This window comes from Plecotus auritus (assembly GCF_963455305.1).
Source record: "Plecotus auritus genome assembly, chromosome: 6".
Lineage (NCBI taxonomy): Eukaryota > Metazoa > Chordata > Mammalia > Chiroptera > Vespertilionidae > Plecotus > Plecotus auritus.
This window is the reverse complement of record NC_137773.1, coordinates 41,734,348-41,753,197: the sequence shown is the minus strand read 5'-3', so window position 1 is coordinate 41,753,197 and position 18,850 is coordinate 41,734,348. Positions and strand designations below refer to the sequence as shown.

Here is an 18,850-nt window from a genome sequence, read left to right as displayed (position 1 = left end):
TGATGGTCAATTTGCATATTACTCTTTTATTAGATAGGATTAGCCTTCTATCCCTTCAAATAATAAAAAAGATCCAACTCTACCAGAATCTTCATGACAGACTTAGTAGTATGCTTTGCATATCTTTTTTATATCATAAGCTCCTCTCAAGTTGGTAGAACCCCCCCAATTTTATCAATTTTGAAGATGAAGAAAAATAGATGAATCATTTGTGCAAAAATTCTGGAGTCAATAGAAAGCCTGAGAATTTGGAGAGGAGAACCCAGGTGGATTGGTAAATTGCCCCAATCAGCATGACTCCTGGCCTGAGTAGTTCAAAGATACAGATTTACCTTGGGGGCCAGCCTTGGAGGACTAGATTATTATGTAGGTCTTAACTAACTTGTTGCCTTGATATACTGCTTCCCTATAAAGGGGCTGCAGTATCTGGTTATGAAATGCTGTATGAAGTTTGTTGCCAGCCAGCCTCTCATTCAACATCCACTTCCTTTCTGACTAATGCTTCTAGTAATCTGACAGTAGTTTTAAGCACCTGGCAAGGAGTCAGTACTAGAGGTATGGCAGCACAGGGTGTTCTGGAGGATGACTTGCTTTGCTGTAAACATCCGATCTGAGGTAGCCCTCAGGTAAGATGAATTAAGGCTCTTTTATTGCCAATTTAAGTAGGAGTTGAAGTTTGGAAACATAGAGAATGTTTACCCCTTTATAAACTGGAAGTTTTAAAAATTGTAACTTAAAATAAACAAAACTATAACTTTGAACCTTGTACTTACTTTCCTAACAGAGTTTAGGAGAAAAGTGGCTAATACATATTCCACTTTATAACACTTTTTATCCTAATGCCTCCAGAATCATAGATATTGAACTTGACTAAGTGTTCTGTGAAAAGCAGAAAAACCAAACACCTCAGATGAAAAAATAAAGTCACTGGGTCTGGGAATCTCTTAGGAGATAAAACTTCCTTTTCCACTGAATAAAAAATTGTTAAAGTTTGCTAAGGAGAATTTTTATCAAAATCTGGTGCTATGATTAAGATCTCTAGGCCACAGTAAAAAAGTACTTACGGACACTGGCAACAACTCCAAGATCCCAGGTTTCTTAAAAGCATGTAGATATTTTACAAATGAGCAAAATGAGATTTCAAAGAAGTTAATAACTCACCTGAAACCATCCTGAAAGGAGCTACAATCCTATTAGAAATCTACTCAATTGCAAGATTAAAATTATTTTTTTCCCCACTAATAAATTACCACCTCTCTGGGAAGTTGAATCCTGAAATCTTGATATAAGAAAGAATGCTATGATTGCCTATGCTATTTATAAAACATATAGTTGATACCTGGCTCTTAGATATATTCTCAATTTCACTTAATGAGATAAGCACTAAAAGGAGGATCGTATTCAAACACAAACAAACATTCAACTCCAGTTTTATAGACATTAGCTTCCCGCCCATCCAGCAAATCCTACACAGAGAGGAAATAATGTCTCTTACTCGCCACCCTGTCCCAGGGCATGTGGGTGATGTACCGAGCTATGGTTCATGTCCATTTATTTGTGATTGTTGGTTTCTTGTTGGTGGTAAGACAAAACAATAGCTATAACCAAAAAAGACTTATTATTTCCTCTTGAGCTGAATTCCCATCTGCTTTTTTTTTTTTTTTTTTTAATGGTGGCCAGATGGGAGGGGTTTTGAGGGATGGGTGAAAAGGGGGAGGGATTAAGTAAAAATTGCTAGTTATGAAATAGTCATGGGCATGTGGAGTACAACATAGGGAATATAGTCAGTAATAGTGTAATAACTATGTGTGTGCTGTGAGATGAGTACTAGACTTATGAGGGTGATCACTTCATAAGTTACATAAATGTCTAATCACTGGGCTGTACACCTGAAACGAAAATAATATTGTATGTCAACTGTAATTGAAAAATAAAAAATTATTTTTAAAAAAGTGAATCAAAGGTTAATTAGGTCCACAAGAGAGTATATACAGAATTGTCCACAAATTTACAAGGAATGGGTTGGTGACAGTTACTAATAATTAAGTGTAAAATAATAGATTGAGACATGATCTGTTTCTCTTTTTATAAACATTACAGTGCTATGCATGTTTATTATGGTCCTTGCCTCTGTGCATGACAGTTTTTTTAAAACTATCTTTAATAGTAGTTTTAAGGTCACAGTAAAATTGAGGGGAAGATACAGAGATTTCCATTATATCCCCTGCCCTACACATACAAAGGTTCCCCAATCATCAACATCCCCTACCACAGTGGTACATTTATTACAACTGATGAACCTACATTGACACCATTATCACCCAAAGTCCACAGTTTACATTAAGATTTACTCTCAGTGTTGTAAATTCTATGAGTATGGACAAATGTATATAATGACATGCATCTGTCCTTACCACTTCTTTTAAATGGCAACATGTTTTTCCACTAACTGGGAGCTACAGTCAAGAAGCCAGAGACAATGAGGTCCTGGCCAAAGGGGAGTGGTGGACGCAGAGATGGCTGAAAGATGCTGCCTGCCAGCCTCCAGGGAGGTTCCCTAGTTGCCGCATTTCTCCTTCAGCTGGCGACAAACTTCTTCTTGGGGCTCTCCTGATGATTACTCAAATGCTCAAATTTTCTGGACACCCTCCCCAGGGAGAAACAATAGAGTAACTTAGAAGGGTGTAAGGAGCTACTTCAAACATTGGGCCTGTGTAAGCTTTATAGAACAAGGTTGACTGGGCAAAATAAAGTACCAGGTGGGAAGAAAATATTTTTAAAAGTACCTCCCTAACCCAGTCTTCAAAAGTATCACCAGTATCATCTCCATTCCAATCATCCTCTACAACATTTTAATTAAAATGAAAAACAAAACAAAATACTCTACAGACCTCGTCAGTGGTTAAAGTGTCAGCCCTGGGACTGAAGGGTCGTGGGGTCTATTCCAGGTCAAGGGGCATGTACCTGGATTGGGTTGCAGGTTAGGTCCCTGACAACCAATCCATGTGTCTCTCTCACATGGATGTCTCTCTCTCTTTCTCTCCTTCTTCCCTTCTCTACCCCGCTTCCACTCTCTCTAAAAATCAGTGTAAAAAATATCCTCAGGTGAGGATTCACAAAAACAAAAACAAAAAATACTCACTATAGTCCTGGCTGGTACGGCTCAGTTGGTTGGGAGTCGTCCCATGCACCGAAAAAGGTTGCCAGTTTGATTCCTGATCAGGGCATATGCCTGGGTTGTGAACTCGATCCCTGTTAGGGGACATGCAGGAGACAGCCGATCGATGTTTCACTCTCACATAGATGTTTCTCTCTTTCCCTCTCCCTCTAAAAATCAATGAAAAAAAATCTAAAAAAACCCCCCCAAAAAACAACACAAAAAACCCACAAAAAAAACCACACCAAACAAATAAACCTCACTACAGTTAAAATAAACGTTTTATGTTTGTAAAAAACAGTCAGCAATTTCCTCATCTCTGGCTTACCTGGCCAAATTCTTGTTCATATAGTTAATAGTGTACAATTATATAAAATTACCTTTATGTAATTTTGGTTAATCTCTCCTGTGAAGACAATTTATTGATCTGTGTTTTCATTTTTACTAGAGGCCCAATGCACGAAATTTGTGCAAGAGTAGGCCTTCCTTCCCCTGGCTACTGGCCCTGGCTTCCCTCTGGCACCTGGGACTGGGGCTGGCTTCCCTCTGGCCATTGGCAGGCACCCGGGACCTGGGACCTGGGCTTCCCTCGCTTCCCCAGCTTTGTCCGGAAGGACATCCGGTCTAATTAGCATATTATGGTTTTATTATCATAGATACCAAAAGTGGACGGAGACACTCTCGAACTCTGAAACACTGGCTGTGCCTGTAGCAGGATGCATTGCTACAATGTTAGAGGACTCCTCTTATGACAAATGAGAATAAAAGCTTATTTTCCCTAAATATAATTTTTTAAATCTCTTTCTTTTTTTCTTTTTTTTTTTTTTTTCAGTTTAATAAGTGTTAAATATATACTATGTAGAAGGTTCTCTGCTGAAGGATATGGCCTTAGCCTGGGGAGAAAATAAATTAGTTACATCAGTGGTAAAGCAATGAGTCTGTAGGAGGCAGGAGACTGAGGTTCTGGCTTTGAATTTATTTTACTATTAAAAAAAATCAAAACTAATTTTGGCTCTCAACATTACAGCACCATTTCATTTTGATGGGGTGGGGCGGGGATGAGATCTTATATTTATCTGAAGCTAAATTTTATCTCTTACATTTCCTATTTGTTAATTTTAAGACTTTTTTTGGTTGTTAATCCTCATCAGAGGATATTTTTTCCACTGATTTTCAGAGAGAGTGGAAGGGAGTGAGGGAGGGGGAGAGAGAGAGAGAAACATAGATGTGAGAGAGAGACACATTGATTGGTTGTCTACAGCATGCACCCGGATCCAGGGCAGGGAGCAAACCTGCAACCCAAGGTACCTACCCTTGACTGAGAATTGAACCTGAGACGCTTTGGTATGCAGGCCGATGCTCTAAACCAGGGGTGGGCAAACTTTTTGACTCGAGGGCCACAATGGGTTCTTAAACTGGACCGGAGGGCCAGAACAAAAGCATGGATGGAGTGTTTGTGTGAACTAATATAAATTCAAAGTAAAGGAGCGGAGGGGAGACCAAGAGAACCGGATAGAACAGCCGGATCCGGCCCGCGGGCCGTAGTTTGCCCATGGCTGCCTAAACACTTAGCAACAATGGCCAGGGCAATTTGAAGATTTAAAAAAAAAAATGATAATAGTTCTCAAAAATAGGGCACCCCCCAAAAAAGACCCCCCAAGTATTATACAACCCTGTCTTGTCCAAGTTGAAAACCCCTGACTTAGTAAGATATAGCTCTGGAACAAAATTTCGATGATACCGATTATAATTAGGACCACAGTGGGATACCCTTCTCCCACTCAAGCATTATGGGATACGAAAAATGTAATTCGAGGAAGAACAGAATTTTCTGGTACTTTTTCTGTGACTATTTTTAGAAGATCTGATATAAATATTAAGCAGAAACGAATGTGCTTGTATTTTAGACTAAATAAGGCATGCACCACATAAGAACTAGCAAGCTGGTACAGTAATTCCTGGCACCACCTGAGTTTCTTCCTTTCAGCCAGACAGAACCTCACTGGCTTTGATTTTTGTTTTGCCCTTCTCTGTTACTGCCATAAATTACTTCAAAGTGAGAAAGGCACATTTATACCTTGCTAACTACTCTTCCTCCTCCCTCAGCTCAAGTGAAAGATTTATGGTGTCTTCTTGCCGTTTCCTGTAAACTGACATATCATGTACATGATGCCAGCCTTTGGTCTCACATCAAAAAGTGAACTCCTGAAATGTGGCAGCAGTCAGTCAACAGTAGTTACATGTTCATTTTATCATAATGGACAGTCATGCCAAAGAGATGCTCATTAGTTAGGACTATTGTTTCAGATAGAAATTAAAAGTAAATGCCCTTCATCTGCGTCTTAAGCTACTTTTTACATCGCTTCCCTCTTCCTCCCCGCAGTGCAACTGAAAAACCTAAAGGGGGAAAATAAAATATACACAGTTCATACCTGAGGCAAAACAAGTTCCTTTGGAATCTATTTGGTAGTTATTATCTATGACTGTGTAAATTGACCTATGTGTTCTCTGAGCACTACTAAACAACCTGTAATGTGTTAATCTCTGGATTTTATAGCAGAGAGAGACAAACAACAGCAAGCAAAATAGAATACAGTTCCAATCTGCTAGATAACTCAGAATGAAAGACTCTACAATTTCTTAGTTAAAAAATAGCAATTTCCCAGTATAAATATACTATGTCCAATGGTACTCAGAAGATATTTCTGTTAAGTTTGTCCTTTTCTTAACAGCAGCAAACCGCGGCTCGCAAGCCGCGTGTGGCTCGCGAGCCGCAGTTTGCCGACCACTGTCTTAAGAAATGCATGTAGAAAGATGCACAATTATTTTAATAGAATTGTATTTTGTAAGTAAAAACAGCCTAAGTAAACAGTTGCTAAGGACCAAAAAAAATTTAAAAAAATGTTTATCTGCCATACTTAAAACTTTCCATTTTCAGAGTTCTGGCTGCTCTTATTGAGTATATTTTCAGTTAAGGGCAGACTGTCTCTTTTACAGTTTTTAGAAGAGAATCTCTGATAATACACAAGTAGACTGAGATAATTTCCCAAAATTTTGATAAAATATAATAATGATACAATCTCTTGGCCAAGTCTTTTGAACTTCAGAGTGCTCTCATGATTCCTAATTTCACTTATATGATCTCTATGAGAAAACAGTAGGCAGTTGTATATATCATTTCCATCTGATAGGCCAAGAAATCAAAGTTCAAAGAAGTATAGTTGGAAGCTGCTGTCTCAAGAAGCTCCAAAGAGGAATCCTGCTACTTTTCTGAAGACTACATTTTGAGCAATAACAGGAGCCAGGTAAAAACAATTGAGATATAACAGAGGTCGGGTAAAATGCAATTTCATTTAGTGATCACCTATCATGAAGTGCCATTTCTTGTTTTAATATTTTTTTAAATATACAGTTATTTAAAACAATTGGCATCAAGCAGTCTTTTTAAGTATCTTATTGATTTTTACAGAGAGGAAGGGAGAGGGATAGAGAGTTAGAAACATCAATCAGCTGCCCCCTGCACAACCCCCACCAGGGATGTGCCCGCAACCAAGGTACATGCCCTTGACTGGAATCAAACCTGGGACCCTTGAGTCCGCAGGACGACGCTCTATCCACTGAGCCAAACCAGTTAGGGCAATCAAGCAGTCTTTTTGCTAATGACCCCAAACCACCACTTTCCTCCCACTAATATATTTTGAGAACTTTCTTACCTCTGCTCCAGAATATGTGTCCGTTTGGAGGATGAGTTCATTCAGATCAACATCCTGACTGATTGGCATCGAGTGAAACTGCAGGTTAAATATTTCCTTCCTTGTTGCTGCATCTGGTAAAGGCACATAGACGATTCTATCGATTCTTCCAGGACGCATCAAAGCCTGGAAGGAAGATGGGGCAATGCGGATTAACCAGGCTCAAAATTGACGTTCCACGTGAAAGGTGCCCAAGGAAAGGGATGTCCAGAATCTCATGAACAAACCACTATTCTTCATAGTTAGTAAACAATTTACCATAGCTAAGATGTGGAAACAGCCTAAGTGCCCATCAGCAGATGAGTGGATTAAAAAACTGTGGTACAGCCCTGACCGGTTTGGCTCCGTGGATAGAGCGTAGGCCTGCGGACTGAAGGGTCCTGGGTTTGATTCCGGTCAAGGGCATGTACCTGGGTTGCAGGCACATCCTCAGTGGGAGGTGTGCAGGAGGCAGCTGATCGATGTTTCTCTCTCATCGATATTTCTAACAATCTATCCTCCCCCCCGTCCTCTCTGTAAGAAATCAATAAAATATATTTAAAAATAAAAATAAAATAAAAAACAAAAAACTGTGGTACATCTACACAATGGAATACTATGCTGTGGTAAAAAAGAAGGAATTCTTACCATTTGCAACAGCATGGATGGAACTGGAGAGCATTATACTAAGTGTAATAAGCCAGTCAGAGAAAGATAAATATCACATGATCTCACTCATTTGGAATATAATGAACAACATAAACTGATGAACAGAAACAGATCCAGAGACAGAGAAGCATCGATCAGACCGTCAAACGTCAGAGGGAAGGTAGGGGAGGGTGGGGGTAAGGGGAAGAGATCAACCAAAGGACTTGTATGCATGCATATAAGCCTAACCAATAGATAAAGACACCAGAGGGGTGAAGGCATGAGTTGCGGGGGGCGGGGCGTGGAGGGGGCAATGCAGGGATAAAAGGACACATATATAATACTTTAATCAATAAAGAAAAAAATGTTTAAAAATAAAAACACAGAGAGAAGAAAATAAAATAGAAGTCTATATCTAGAAAAAAAAAGAAAACACCTACTATATATTCTACAATCTATTTTAAAGATTCAAATCAATAAACAATATTCAGGCTACTTTTGAAAATAGAAAAGCAATATTTTCTCAGGAACTGTTAGGTTAGTAAAAGATGACTATTGTCTTTTAGGGGAATGTAAATATGACTTGCATTCATCGTAGCAAAAGGTATTTGTTGTAACTTCCTGCAGTAACTTAGAATATGGGTTAAGGTCCTTCAGAGAGCCCTAAAATAAACACAGCTCTGAGGAAAGTTTTGGCTCTCTAATTACATGTATGTTAGACCTTTAGATATTGTCCCTCCTACAAGAGTGATCAATTATGTGTAAATTTTATTCAGTCCAAATTTACATAATTAAGAAGCTCAGTGAATCTCAAGCAAAATAAATACAAAGAAAACCACACCTGACCACATCCACTTGAAAGGTGCCCAAGGAAAGGGATGAGAACTTTCATCCCAATTTCACCTATATCTATCTTATGCTATTAGTACCAATGACTCCAATAAACATGTATTTCCAAATTATTAAAATTATTATAGTGCAATTACTGAAAACCAAAGATAAAGACAATCTTGAAGCTGCCAGAATGAATACAGGGAACAATGGTTTGAATCACTAATGACTCAATCTAAACAATGGAAAGCGGGAACCAGTGGAACAACATTTTCAAAGTGCTGGGAGAACAAAAAACGTCATCCTAGAATTCTATTCCCAGTGGAAATATCCTTCAATAATGAAAAAAAAAAAAAATTAAGTCATTGTCAGACAAAGAAAACCACCACAGAAAATGCTAAAGAAAGATCTTCAGATTGAAGGAAAATGACATAAGATAGAAAATTGAATATTCAGGAACAAATGAAGAGCTTTGTAAATGAAACACTCCTAAAATGTAGACTTCTTCCACCTCCAAAAAATTCCTCTTATTGCTGGCATAATCAGAAATGGCATTTCCTGAAGCTTTAAGAGACACTCACTTATAAATAGTTAAAAATAGCACATTTCTATATCTACCCTTTTTAGAGTGAAGTATCCAGAAAGAAGATGCCATAGAAGTAAATACAGAACTAAGGAAAATAAGAACTAGGCAGGAACAACATCTAATTAAACAAACAAAAGAAAAGAAGAAGAAAAAAAGAAAACCAAAAAACAAGACCCTGAAAATATACCTGGGACCATACATAAAACATTACAGAAAATGCAAACATCAAAACCTAATATAATTGCTCTGTGGAAATTAGTTCTTAGGGAACACGATAAATTGTCTGCTGTCTCTGACCCAGGAGTTTCATGTCTTTTGCCAGTCTCCATGACACTGTGGCAGGCTGGCTAGTTAGCTTACAAATAGGGTGACCTATATGTGGCAGACTAGCTGGTAGCTTACAAATAGGTGTGGAAAATAGTATTTATTGACAATTTTATCATTCTAACATTAGTGTGCCTATAAAAGAAAGAGAAAAATTAGAAATATATAAATCCAGGAAGGACTATCTTTATTTTTAATTTTTAAATTTATCTTATCATATCATGTTTAGAATTCCAAATAGATTGGATATGAAAAATCTTCAGGAGAGGACTACAGTAGTCTATAGAAATTCTATCCCAAATTCCAAGATTCTAATCATAGAACATCTCAAAAGCTAATATTCCATTTTCATTTTGGAAAATGCTATTGTATGGGTTTTGCACATGTTGCAATACCTAGAACATGAAGAGTGTCTACCAGATAACTGTTAATTCCTAAGTTATACACCAAAATAGCAAGCAAGTCAACTAACAAATATGTACTAAATATATTCCCTTTGTTTAAAAAATAAATGCTTTAATTATCTGTAGACTCTTCCCCAACCCTAGCATCAGTCCATTGGGAGGAAGTGACACATGATTGGCTTCCTTGAAATGCACAATGTCACAGAATTCAATCATGGGGATCACAGCTTCCCACCAAAAGCAAATGCAGGATTCAGGAAATTAGAATGACTCCAGTAAATACATATTTCCAAATTATTCAAAATGTTATCTAAGACAAATAACAGTAATATTAAATAGCCCTTAAGAATCTATCAAGCGAGAGAAACGAAGATGGCGGCATAGGTAAACACCTAAACTGCTGCCTCGCACAACAATTTCAAAACTACAACTAAAAGACAAAACAGACATCATCCAGAACCACAGGAAGGCTGGCTGAGTGGAAATTCTTCAACTAGAAGGAAAGAGAAAAGCACACTGAGACTCACAGGAGCTGCAGAAGGCAGAGGTACGGAGGCACACGCAGGGAGCGGGGTGGCAACTGAGTACGTGGCTGGCTTTCTCAATCGGGAGGAAAACAAAAGCTCCCGACTGCTCTGAACTCCAATTCTGGGCGAGACTCTGGGGACCCAGACTCATATGGGGAGAAACTGGACTGTCTGGCAGCGGGCAGAACTCAAGGGTGGCTTTCTCTCAGAGGTGCTTGCAGCGATTACCGCAGGACACTGAGACCCAGGGGCCTCTTAGGGCAGGGCTGACGGGAAGCCATTTCTGTTTGCTTCACCCTGAGATCTCGCCCCACGAAGCCATTGCTGTTTGCTCTGCCCTGAGACTCAGCCCCATCCAAGCTGAGCGCAGAGGCTTTTGCATATGAATGGCCTAGTCCTTTGAATTCTAAACTTACCTAACAAACTGCAGTTGAGTCAGTGAGACCCAGAACATCCAAAAGAAGGCCCAAGGTCCCGCAGCAGCTTGCACTGCTTCACAGCTGGGCCTCATCTGGGCACCTCCAAAACCCAAACAAAGAAGAGGAATCTGCAGATCTCTCTGTAGCTCCTGCTGGGTGGCCTCAGGCAGAGGCTAAATTAGCACCTCCTTGGAGATCCAAGAGCCAATGTACGCAGGGGTCAGAGTGGGACCATCCAGATTACAACTCCTCAGATCCATAAGGGACACACTCAGGGGGCAGACTCAGTGAGCACCAAAGCCCCACTGAAGCAAGTCTTGTCTCATAAGGGTGTCTCCAGCACAGAAGTTCTCCCAGTGTAGACACAGCTGATCCTCACAGCCAATTGGCCTGGAGGTCAATTCCTCCCAGAGATACCAACAACAATCAAGGCTTAACTACAACAAGACTGTGCACACAGCCCACAAAGGGGTGCACCAAGAGTGTCCACCTCAGGTAACTGGGGAGGCTGAGCCACTGGACCCTATAGGACACCTAGCACACAAAGTCACTCTATCAATTCGGGGAAGCAGCCAAAATGCGGAGACAAAGAAACAGGTCAAAAATGAAAGAAATGGAGGAAAGCAAACGACTGGATATAGAGTTCAAAACCACGGTATAAGGTTTTTCAAGAATTTTCTAGAAAAGGCCAATAAATTTAGTGAGACCCTTGAGGATATGAAAAAGGACCAACAAGAAATTAAGCATACACTGACTGAAATAAAAAATAATATACAGAGATCCAACAGCAGACTAGAGGATCTCAAGAATCAAGCCAAAGATTTGAAATACAAAGAAGCAAAAAATACCCAACCGGAAAAGCAAAAAGAAAAAAGAACCCAAGAATATGAAGACAGTGTAAGGAGCCTCTGGGCCAACTTCAAGCATACCAACATCTGAATTATGGGGGTGCCAGAAGAAGAAAGAGAGCAAGATACTGAAAACCTATTTGAAGAAATAATGACCGAAAACTTCCCCCACCTGGTGAAAGAAATAGACTTACAAGTCCAGGAAGCGCACAGAACCCCAAACAAAAGGAATCCAAAAGAGGACCACACCAAGACACATCATAATTAAAATGCCAAGAGCAAAAGACAAAGAGAGAATATTAAAAGCAGCAAGAGAAAAACAGTTAGTTACCTACAAGGGAGCACCCATACGACTGTCAGCGGATTTCTCAACAGAAACTATGCAGGCCAGACGGGAGTGGCAAGAAATATTCAAAGTGATGAATAGCAAGAACCTACAATCAAGATTACTCTACCCAGCAAAGCTATCATTCAGAATTGAAGGTCAGATAAAGAGCTTCACAGATAAGAAAAAGCTAAAGGAGTTCATCACCGCCAAACCAGTATTATATGAAATGCTGAAAGGCATTCTTTAAGAGAGGAAGAAGAAAAAGGTAAAGATAAAAAAATATGAACAACAAATACATATCTATCAACAAGTGAATCTAAAAAATCAAGTGAATAAAAAATCTGATGAACAGAATAAACTGGTGAATATAATAGAATCAGGGGCACAGAAAGGGAGTGGATTGACAATTCTTGGGGGGAAATGGGTGTGGGGGATGCAGGAAGAGACTGGACAAAAATCGTACACCTATGGATGAGGACAGTGCAGGGGGGCGGGGGTAAGAGCAGAGGGTGGGGTGGGAACCGGGTGGAGGGGAGCTATGGGGGGAAAAAAGAGGAACAATTATAATAATCTGAACAATAAAGGTTTATTAAATACCAAAAAAAAAGGGGGAATCTATCAAGCACTTCTCACATACTATATTTCACTTACTAGTAATAGTTCTCCAAATCCTGTGAAGTAGATATATTATACCCCATTAGGAAAAAGAAAATGAGGCCCAAGATCACACAATAAAATGGCAGAAACTGGGCTGAAATCAGGAGTCTCAAAGTTGAATCAGTCCTTTTTTACTAGTACTTTACTATCCTGCCAGTACAATATGCAATTCTATCAATGGACAAATGAAAAATGTTCTTATTCTGAAATACGATATGGATAACAAAATAAATGTGAATAATTATTTCATCAAAATTATACATCTATTATGTTCTAGACCTTGTTTTAGTGGCTTGGGATACAGCTGTGAATAACTTGGTTTATTTTTTTATAAAGTTGAAGTTATCCTTTTCACCCTTCTAGAAAAAGTCATATTCTAGGTCCTTTAAACCTCCCTTTCTAATAGCTGAACGAACAACACAGCAAAGGACATATCTAAGTCACTGGAACAACACTCAGCATGCATCTGTGCTTTTCCCCCTAATACCCGGACAGTGCAAGGCTGAGCACACTTCAATGACCATAATGTTGTCTAGGCCAACAGCCAGCTAAGCTTTTTCTGGCCTGATCTTGTCAGTGAAAGTGAGCTTAAAAAAAGAGCTTTCCTTCCTGTAGAACCCTAAATGAATTAACAGCCTTCCTAGAATTTCTTTTTAAAATACTGTCCTGAGATATTAGGGTGGAAGAATGATGGCAGGTTCTGAATGATGGCAGATTCTGTTATTTTAAAATCACAAGACAGCTCTCAATGAAAAACCAAGCCAAGGCTTCCTAATACTCAGAACCCTCTGGCCCCAAGATCACAGATATTGTGGCCTCTACATTAAAACTCTATTTTTAAAAAATCATAGGGAAAACTGCCTTTTCAAGAGAATTTATTCAAGACCTCTATCAGCCTGTTTCCTCATGTGAAAATGGAGATGGCTTTTTAATAAGAGAAGCCTATGTGCATCTGATAAGAATTCCCCTTTAATTGCACAGATGACAAAACATCCTCATACAATTTTATAAATAATTCCATGGAGTTCACCTGAAATCTGCTCGTGACCAAAGACTAAGAAGCACGGTATTTGATGACCTTCCAGCCCCAATTCTAAGACTCCAATACAGTATCTTACCCAATGTCACGCCCACAGCTTATATTACATGGTCATTACTGAAAATGTGTCCTATTTTACTAATTGTACTAATTAATTGAATGAATACTATTAACTTTTTTGCTTCTGACCTTCACAAAAAGAACTCGAAAGCATTTCTGTTATTTCACAATAAGGATTCTTATTGATCCAACCATATACCACAGTTACGGGTCTCGTTTTAAGAGATTCTGAAATCTAATACCTGTAATTTCATATTCTATCAATGTTCAAATCTAATCTAATTAGCATAGAAATACTTGTTCAGACCAAAGTATTAAAACAGACACTGAAAAAGCAGGTCCTATGGCTGCCATTCATTTAAAATGATCAACAAGGGTGTGTATGTAAGTGTGGGGAGTGTCTTCCTCTAGAAAAGAAAAGCAGCACTGAGTCTTTATATTTTGCTCCAATAAAACACATATCAATGTCTCATGATTCATAGAGAAAATAGTGCCAGAAACTGGGGAGAGAGGTGAATCCTTGGTAACAGTTCTGATTTATTTCAAAGAAACCTTTAACTTATTCTAGGCATCTCTCTCTCCTACTAAATTCAACTGATTAAAAGGAGGCATGAACATACAACGGAGTCAAGACAGTCTCTTCAATAAATGGTGTTGGGAAAATTGGACTGATACATGCAAAAAAATGAAACTAGACCACCAACTTACACCATACACAAAAATAAACTCAAAATGGATACAGGACTTAAACATACAACGGGAAACCATAAAAATACTAGAGGAATCCACAGGCAGCAAAATCTCAGACATATGCCAAAAGAACTTCTTCACTGATACTGCCCCTAGGGCAATGGAACCAAAGAGAAAATAAACAAATGGGACTACATCAAAATAAAAAGCTTTTGCACAGCAAAGGAGACCATCAACAAAACAATAAGAAACCCCACGGTATGGGAGAACATATTTGCAAATGTTATCACTGATAAAGGTTTAATCTCCAACTTCTACAGGCAGCTTATACAACTTAATGAAAGGAAGATAAATGATCCAATAAAAAAATGGGCAACGGACCTAAATAGAATCTTTTCAAAAGAAGACAGAAGAAAGGCCAAGAGACACATGAAAACATGCTCAAAGTCACTAATTATCCGAGAGATGCAAATCAAAACGACAATGCGATACCATCTCACACCTGTCAGAATGGCTATCATCAACAAATCAACAAACGACAAGTGTTGGTGAGGATGCGGAGAAAAAGGAACCCTCGTGCACTGCTGTTGGGAATGCAGACTGGTGCAGCCACTGTGGAGAACAGTATGGAGTTTCCTCAAAAAACTGAAAATGGAACTCCCATTTGACCCAGTAATCCCACTCCTAGGAATATATCCTAAGAAACTAGAAACACCAATCAGAAAGGATATATGCACCCCTATGTTCATAGCAGCACAATTTACAATAGCTAAGATTTGGAAACAGCCTAAATGCCCATCAGCAGATGACTGGATCAGAAAACTATGGTACATCTACACAATGGAATACTATGCTGCCATAAAAAAGAAGGAATTCTTACCATTTGTAGCAACCTGGATGGAATTGGAGAACATTATGCTAAGTGAAATAAGCCAGTCAATGAAAGAAAAATACCACATGATCTCACTCATTTGTGGATAATAAAAAACATTATAAACTGATGAACAGAAAGATAGATACAGAGGCAGTAAAGCATCAAACAGACTGTCAAATTACAGTGGGAAGGTTAGGGAGAGGTGGGGGAAATAAGAGATCAACCTAAGGACTTATATGCATGCATATAAGAGTAACCAATGGATGCAAAACATTGGGGGGTGAGGGCATGTATGGGAGTGGGGTGGGGTGGGGCAATGGTAAGATATGTAAAAAAAAAAAAAACTGAAAAGAGAAAAATCAATAAAACAAAAGCTACTTCTTTGAAAAAAAAATAAAAAAATAAATTCAACTGATTAACATGTGTGGCTTATGATACCTCTTTTGAAATGTTCATTTATTCTCCATCTTCTTTATTATATACTAGAGGCCCAGTGCACGAAATTCATGCATGGGGCGGGGGGGGGGGGTTTCCTCTCAGCCCAGCCTGCATCCACCCTTGGAGGATGTCTGACCACTGGTTTAGGTCCGATCCCAACACCCCTCTCACAATCTGGGACTGCTGGCTCCTAACCACTCACCTGCCTGCCCACCTGATCGCCCCTAACCTCTCTGCCTGCCTGCCTGATTGCCCCTAACTGCTCTCCCCTGCTAGCCTGATTGAGCCTTCAACTGCTCTCCCCTGCCGGCCTGATCTCGCCCCCAAATGCTCTCCTCTGCCAGCCAATTTGTTTCTGATTGGTCAGTTTCTATGCCAGTCAGCACCAAAAGCTCCACCTCATAGGCATCAATGACTCCTCACAATTGACCCAGATTTGGTTCTGATTGGTCAGGGCAACCCAGCACTGACTTCCGGTCTGGTTGAGCCTTTGGTCATGTTATATTTGTGTTTCTTTAATGTCTGACTTTCCCACCAGATTGTAGGCTATATGTAATGAAAGGTATATAGTGTTTTATTCCACACTGTAAACTCAGCAATGGCGCAGACAAGGCACTCAGTAAATGTTTACTCAACAAAGTCAAGCCAAGGCAATCTCATTTAAAATATTTTAGCTGCTGTGGCTAGATGTTTTTCTGCCTGCAGTTTTATTCTTTCCTTCTTCTCCCTCCCTCTGTCTACATCACTGCTAAAGTGATCATTCTAACTGAAAATTATGTAACTTCCTATTTTCTAACCATTAATGAATGGCACCCTCAAGGAGAAAAGTCAAATTCAAGCACGGTACTTTGGGCCTGCCTAATTTTGGTGTAACTTTCCAACCTTATCTGCAGCTACTTTTTTCTCAACCTATGGCTCCCAGTGCACCTAACCACTCAATTGGCCAAATCTACCAGGATATCTTCCACCTCCTTGCCTCACATATCCTTTTCTCTGCTCAGAATGATATTTTATCTTCTTAGCTATCAGGCAAGCTCCTCCTCTTGTTCAAGTCTCAGCTTAATCGTTTTCTTTTATATAAACGTCTATGACTCTTTCAAGTATGTAACTTGTAATATGGCATACAGTTTAAAAGCAAGGCCAAAAGAATTGACTGAAGGGGTTAAAATTAAACTGGGTTAAAATTCTAGGTCCACTATTTATTAGTTGTTGTCTAGACAAATCATTTATTTTTATTTATTTATTTTTTGTTTGTTATTTCTTTTTTTTTCTCTCGGACAAATCATTTAAACCTACTGGTACTTTAAAATCCTTAACACTCCTAGTATTTACTCAGAGGATGAATGTATAAATTGAATGATATAATCTATATAAGGTGCTCAGCACAGTGCATGTATGGTTCACTTTAGATGTCATCATCACTATTATTGTTCCTGTATACTTATCCCTAGCACTTGACTGAGCCCTGTGGATACAGGGAATGCTCGATAACTGCTCGCTCTTTTCAATAGAAATCTGATCGAGGGATCACTAAGAGAGGAAGCTGTAGAACACCTGTATTTATTAAATCTCTTCATGCTATTGATCCAGATCACTCAGCATATAGATGGACATAGTTGACATCTAGAAATGTTTCTTATCTTTGACTTTAGCTGCTAACTTTAAAAATATTTATCTATTTCCAGTTTTATTGAGGAATTGATACATACAGCTGTACATATTTAAGGTGTACAATGTGATGATCTGATACACATACACACTGTAAAATGACTATCAAGGTAATTACATGGCCATCATAGTTAACTCTTTTTTGTGTGGTGAAAATACGAGATCTACTCTAGGCACATTTCAAGTACGCAACACCATGTTATCAACTATAGTCACTATGTTGAACATTCAATCCTCAGAACGTACTCATAACTGAAAATTTGTACTCTTTGACCAACATTTCTCCATTTCCCACTCCCCTTGGCTCCTGGCAACTATCATTCTATTGTTTCTATAAAACTGGCCTTTTTATCTTATTTTTAAGATTTCACATATAAGTGATACCATATAAGTATTTGATTTTCTCTGGCTTATTTCACATTAGCTGCTATCTTTTAAGGCTTAAATTCTCAATGTTTCAGGAATACAATTACATAATGTCTTTTATCTCTAAAAGTTTAAACTGAAGGGAGATTAGCTTTAGAATAAAATAAGTAATATTTAGTAAAAATCATGTAAGCCCCGGTAAGGAACACTTCGTTATACTAGTATTACTTTTGGGTTAATGAAAAAGAATATAAATTGTACTTGAGTTGGAGGAATTATCTGTTGAACAGATATTAGGAAACAGAAACAGGTTTATATAAAATTTGAATAACAAAATCCTATAATATCCACATATTTAAAAGTAACTAGAAATATCAACTGTTCAACTTTTTTGTGTGCAAAGCACTATTAGCAATACAAAAAAGCACATGACTTGGTCCTTACCTTTAAGAACACATTAAAAGTGAAGAAAAGTCAACAGACAAAGAGTTAAATGCAGTAAGTTTTAACCAACAGGCTAAGACAGTAGTAGAAAAGATGAAAAAGTACATGAATAATTTCTACTTTAAGAATTTCAGGGTGAGGAAAGAATCAAATTGCAACCTTATGGATGCTGCAAGACTGAAGGCCAATCATTTAATGAGCTAAACCCAGCAATATTTACCTAATGCATACATAAAACATTTTTAGAAAGGCAGAAATAGTTAAGTGAGGATGCTGTCAGAGAGCAAGCTAAATTACACTTAAGCAATAGGCTCTGTTAAACCAAGGAAACCAATTTTTGTAATTCTTCTCTTACAGCTTTTAGCTTAGTAAACCTTTTCACAAAAAAATCATTTGAGATCTTTTAATTTTATAGTATAATGGAGTAAGTAGTAATAATATAATTTGTACTACACACATCATCCTTTAAATAAGTAACCGTTTTGAAATGGGTATATTTGATACCATGGAGTATATGGAGGAAAGAACCAGTTTCCAAAAAGCCAAGGAATGAGAATTTTATTTGTATTTTTAAAAATTACAAAATTATTATTAGTGCAGTAGGTAACTGTCTAACCTTAAAATTAAGTTATTTAACTGGTTTAGAAAATAAAAAGTGAGAATTTCCAAGAGTTGAGATTAACTGATTTAAGACTTTGGAAACAATGAATTTCAAATGTCCTTTAAAAATCTAGAAACCTTCCCCTGATCCAAATGAACTGGGCCTTGAGAGATAAGAAGGGAATTTACCAGACTGAGACATTGGGCAAAG

At 38.3% G+C, this 18,850-nt stretch overlaps 1 protein-coding gene across 2 annotated transcripts in view; it reads right to left on the bottom strand.

Annotated features, from left to right (window-relative positions):
• The window catches only part of AFG2A (AFG2 AAA ATPase homolog A), a 256,818-nt gene that overhangs the window by 50,329 nt on the left and 187,639 nt on the right, over positions 1-18,850 (bottom strand). For both annotated transcript variants that reach the window (XM_080674407.1, XM_080674408.1), the window contains one exon: positions 6,871-7,035. In XM_080674407.1, coding sequence (XP_080530533.1) covers positions 6,871-7,035 — 165 coding nt within the window. The remainder of the gene's footprint in view (positions 1-6,870; positions 7,036-18,850) is intronic.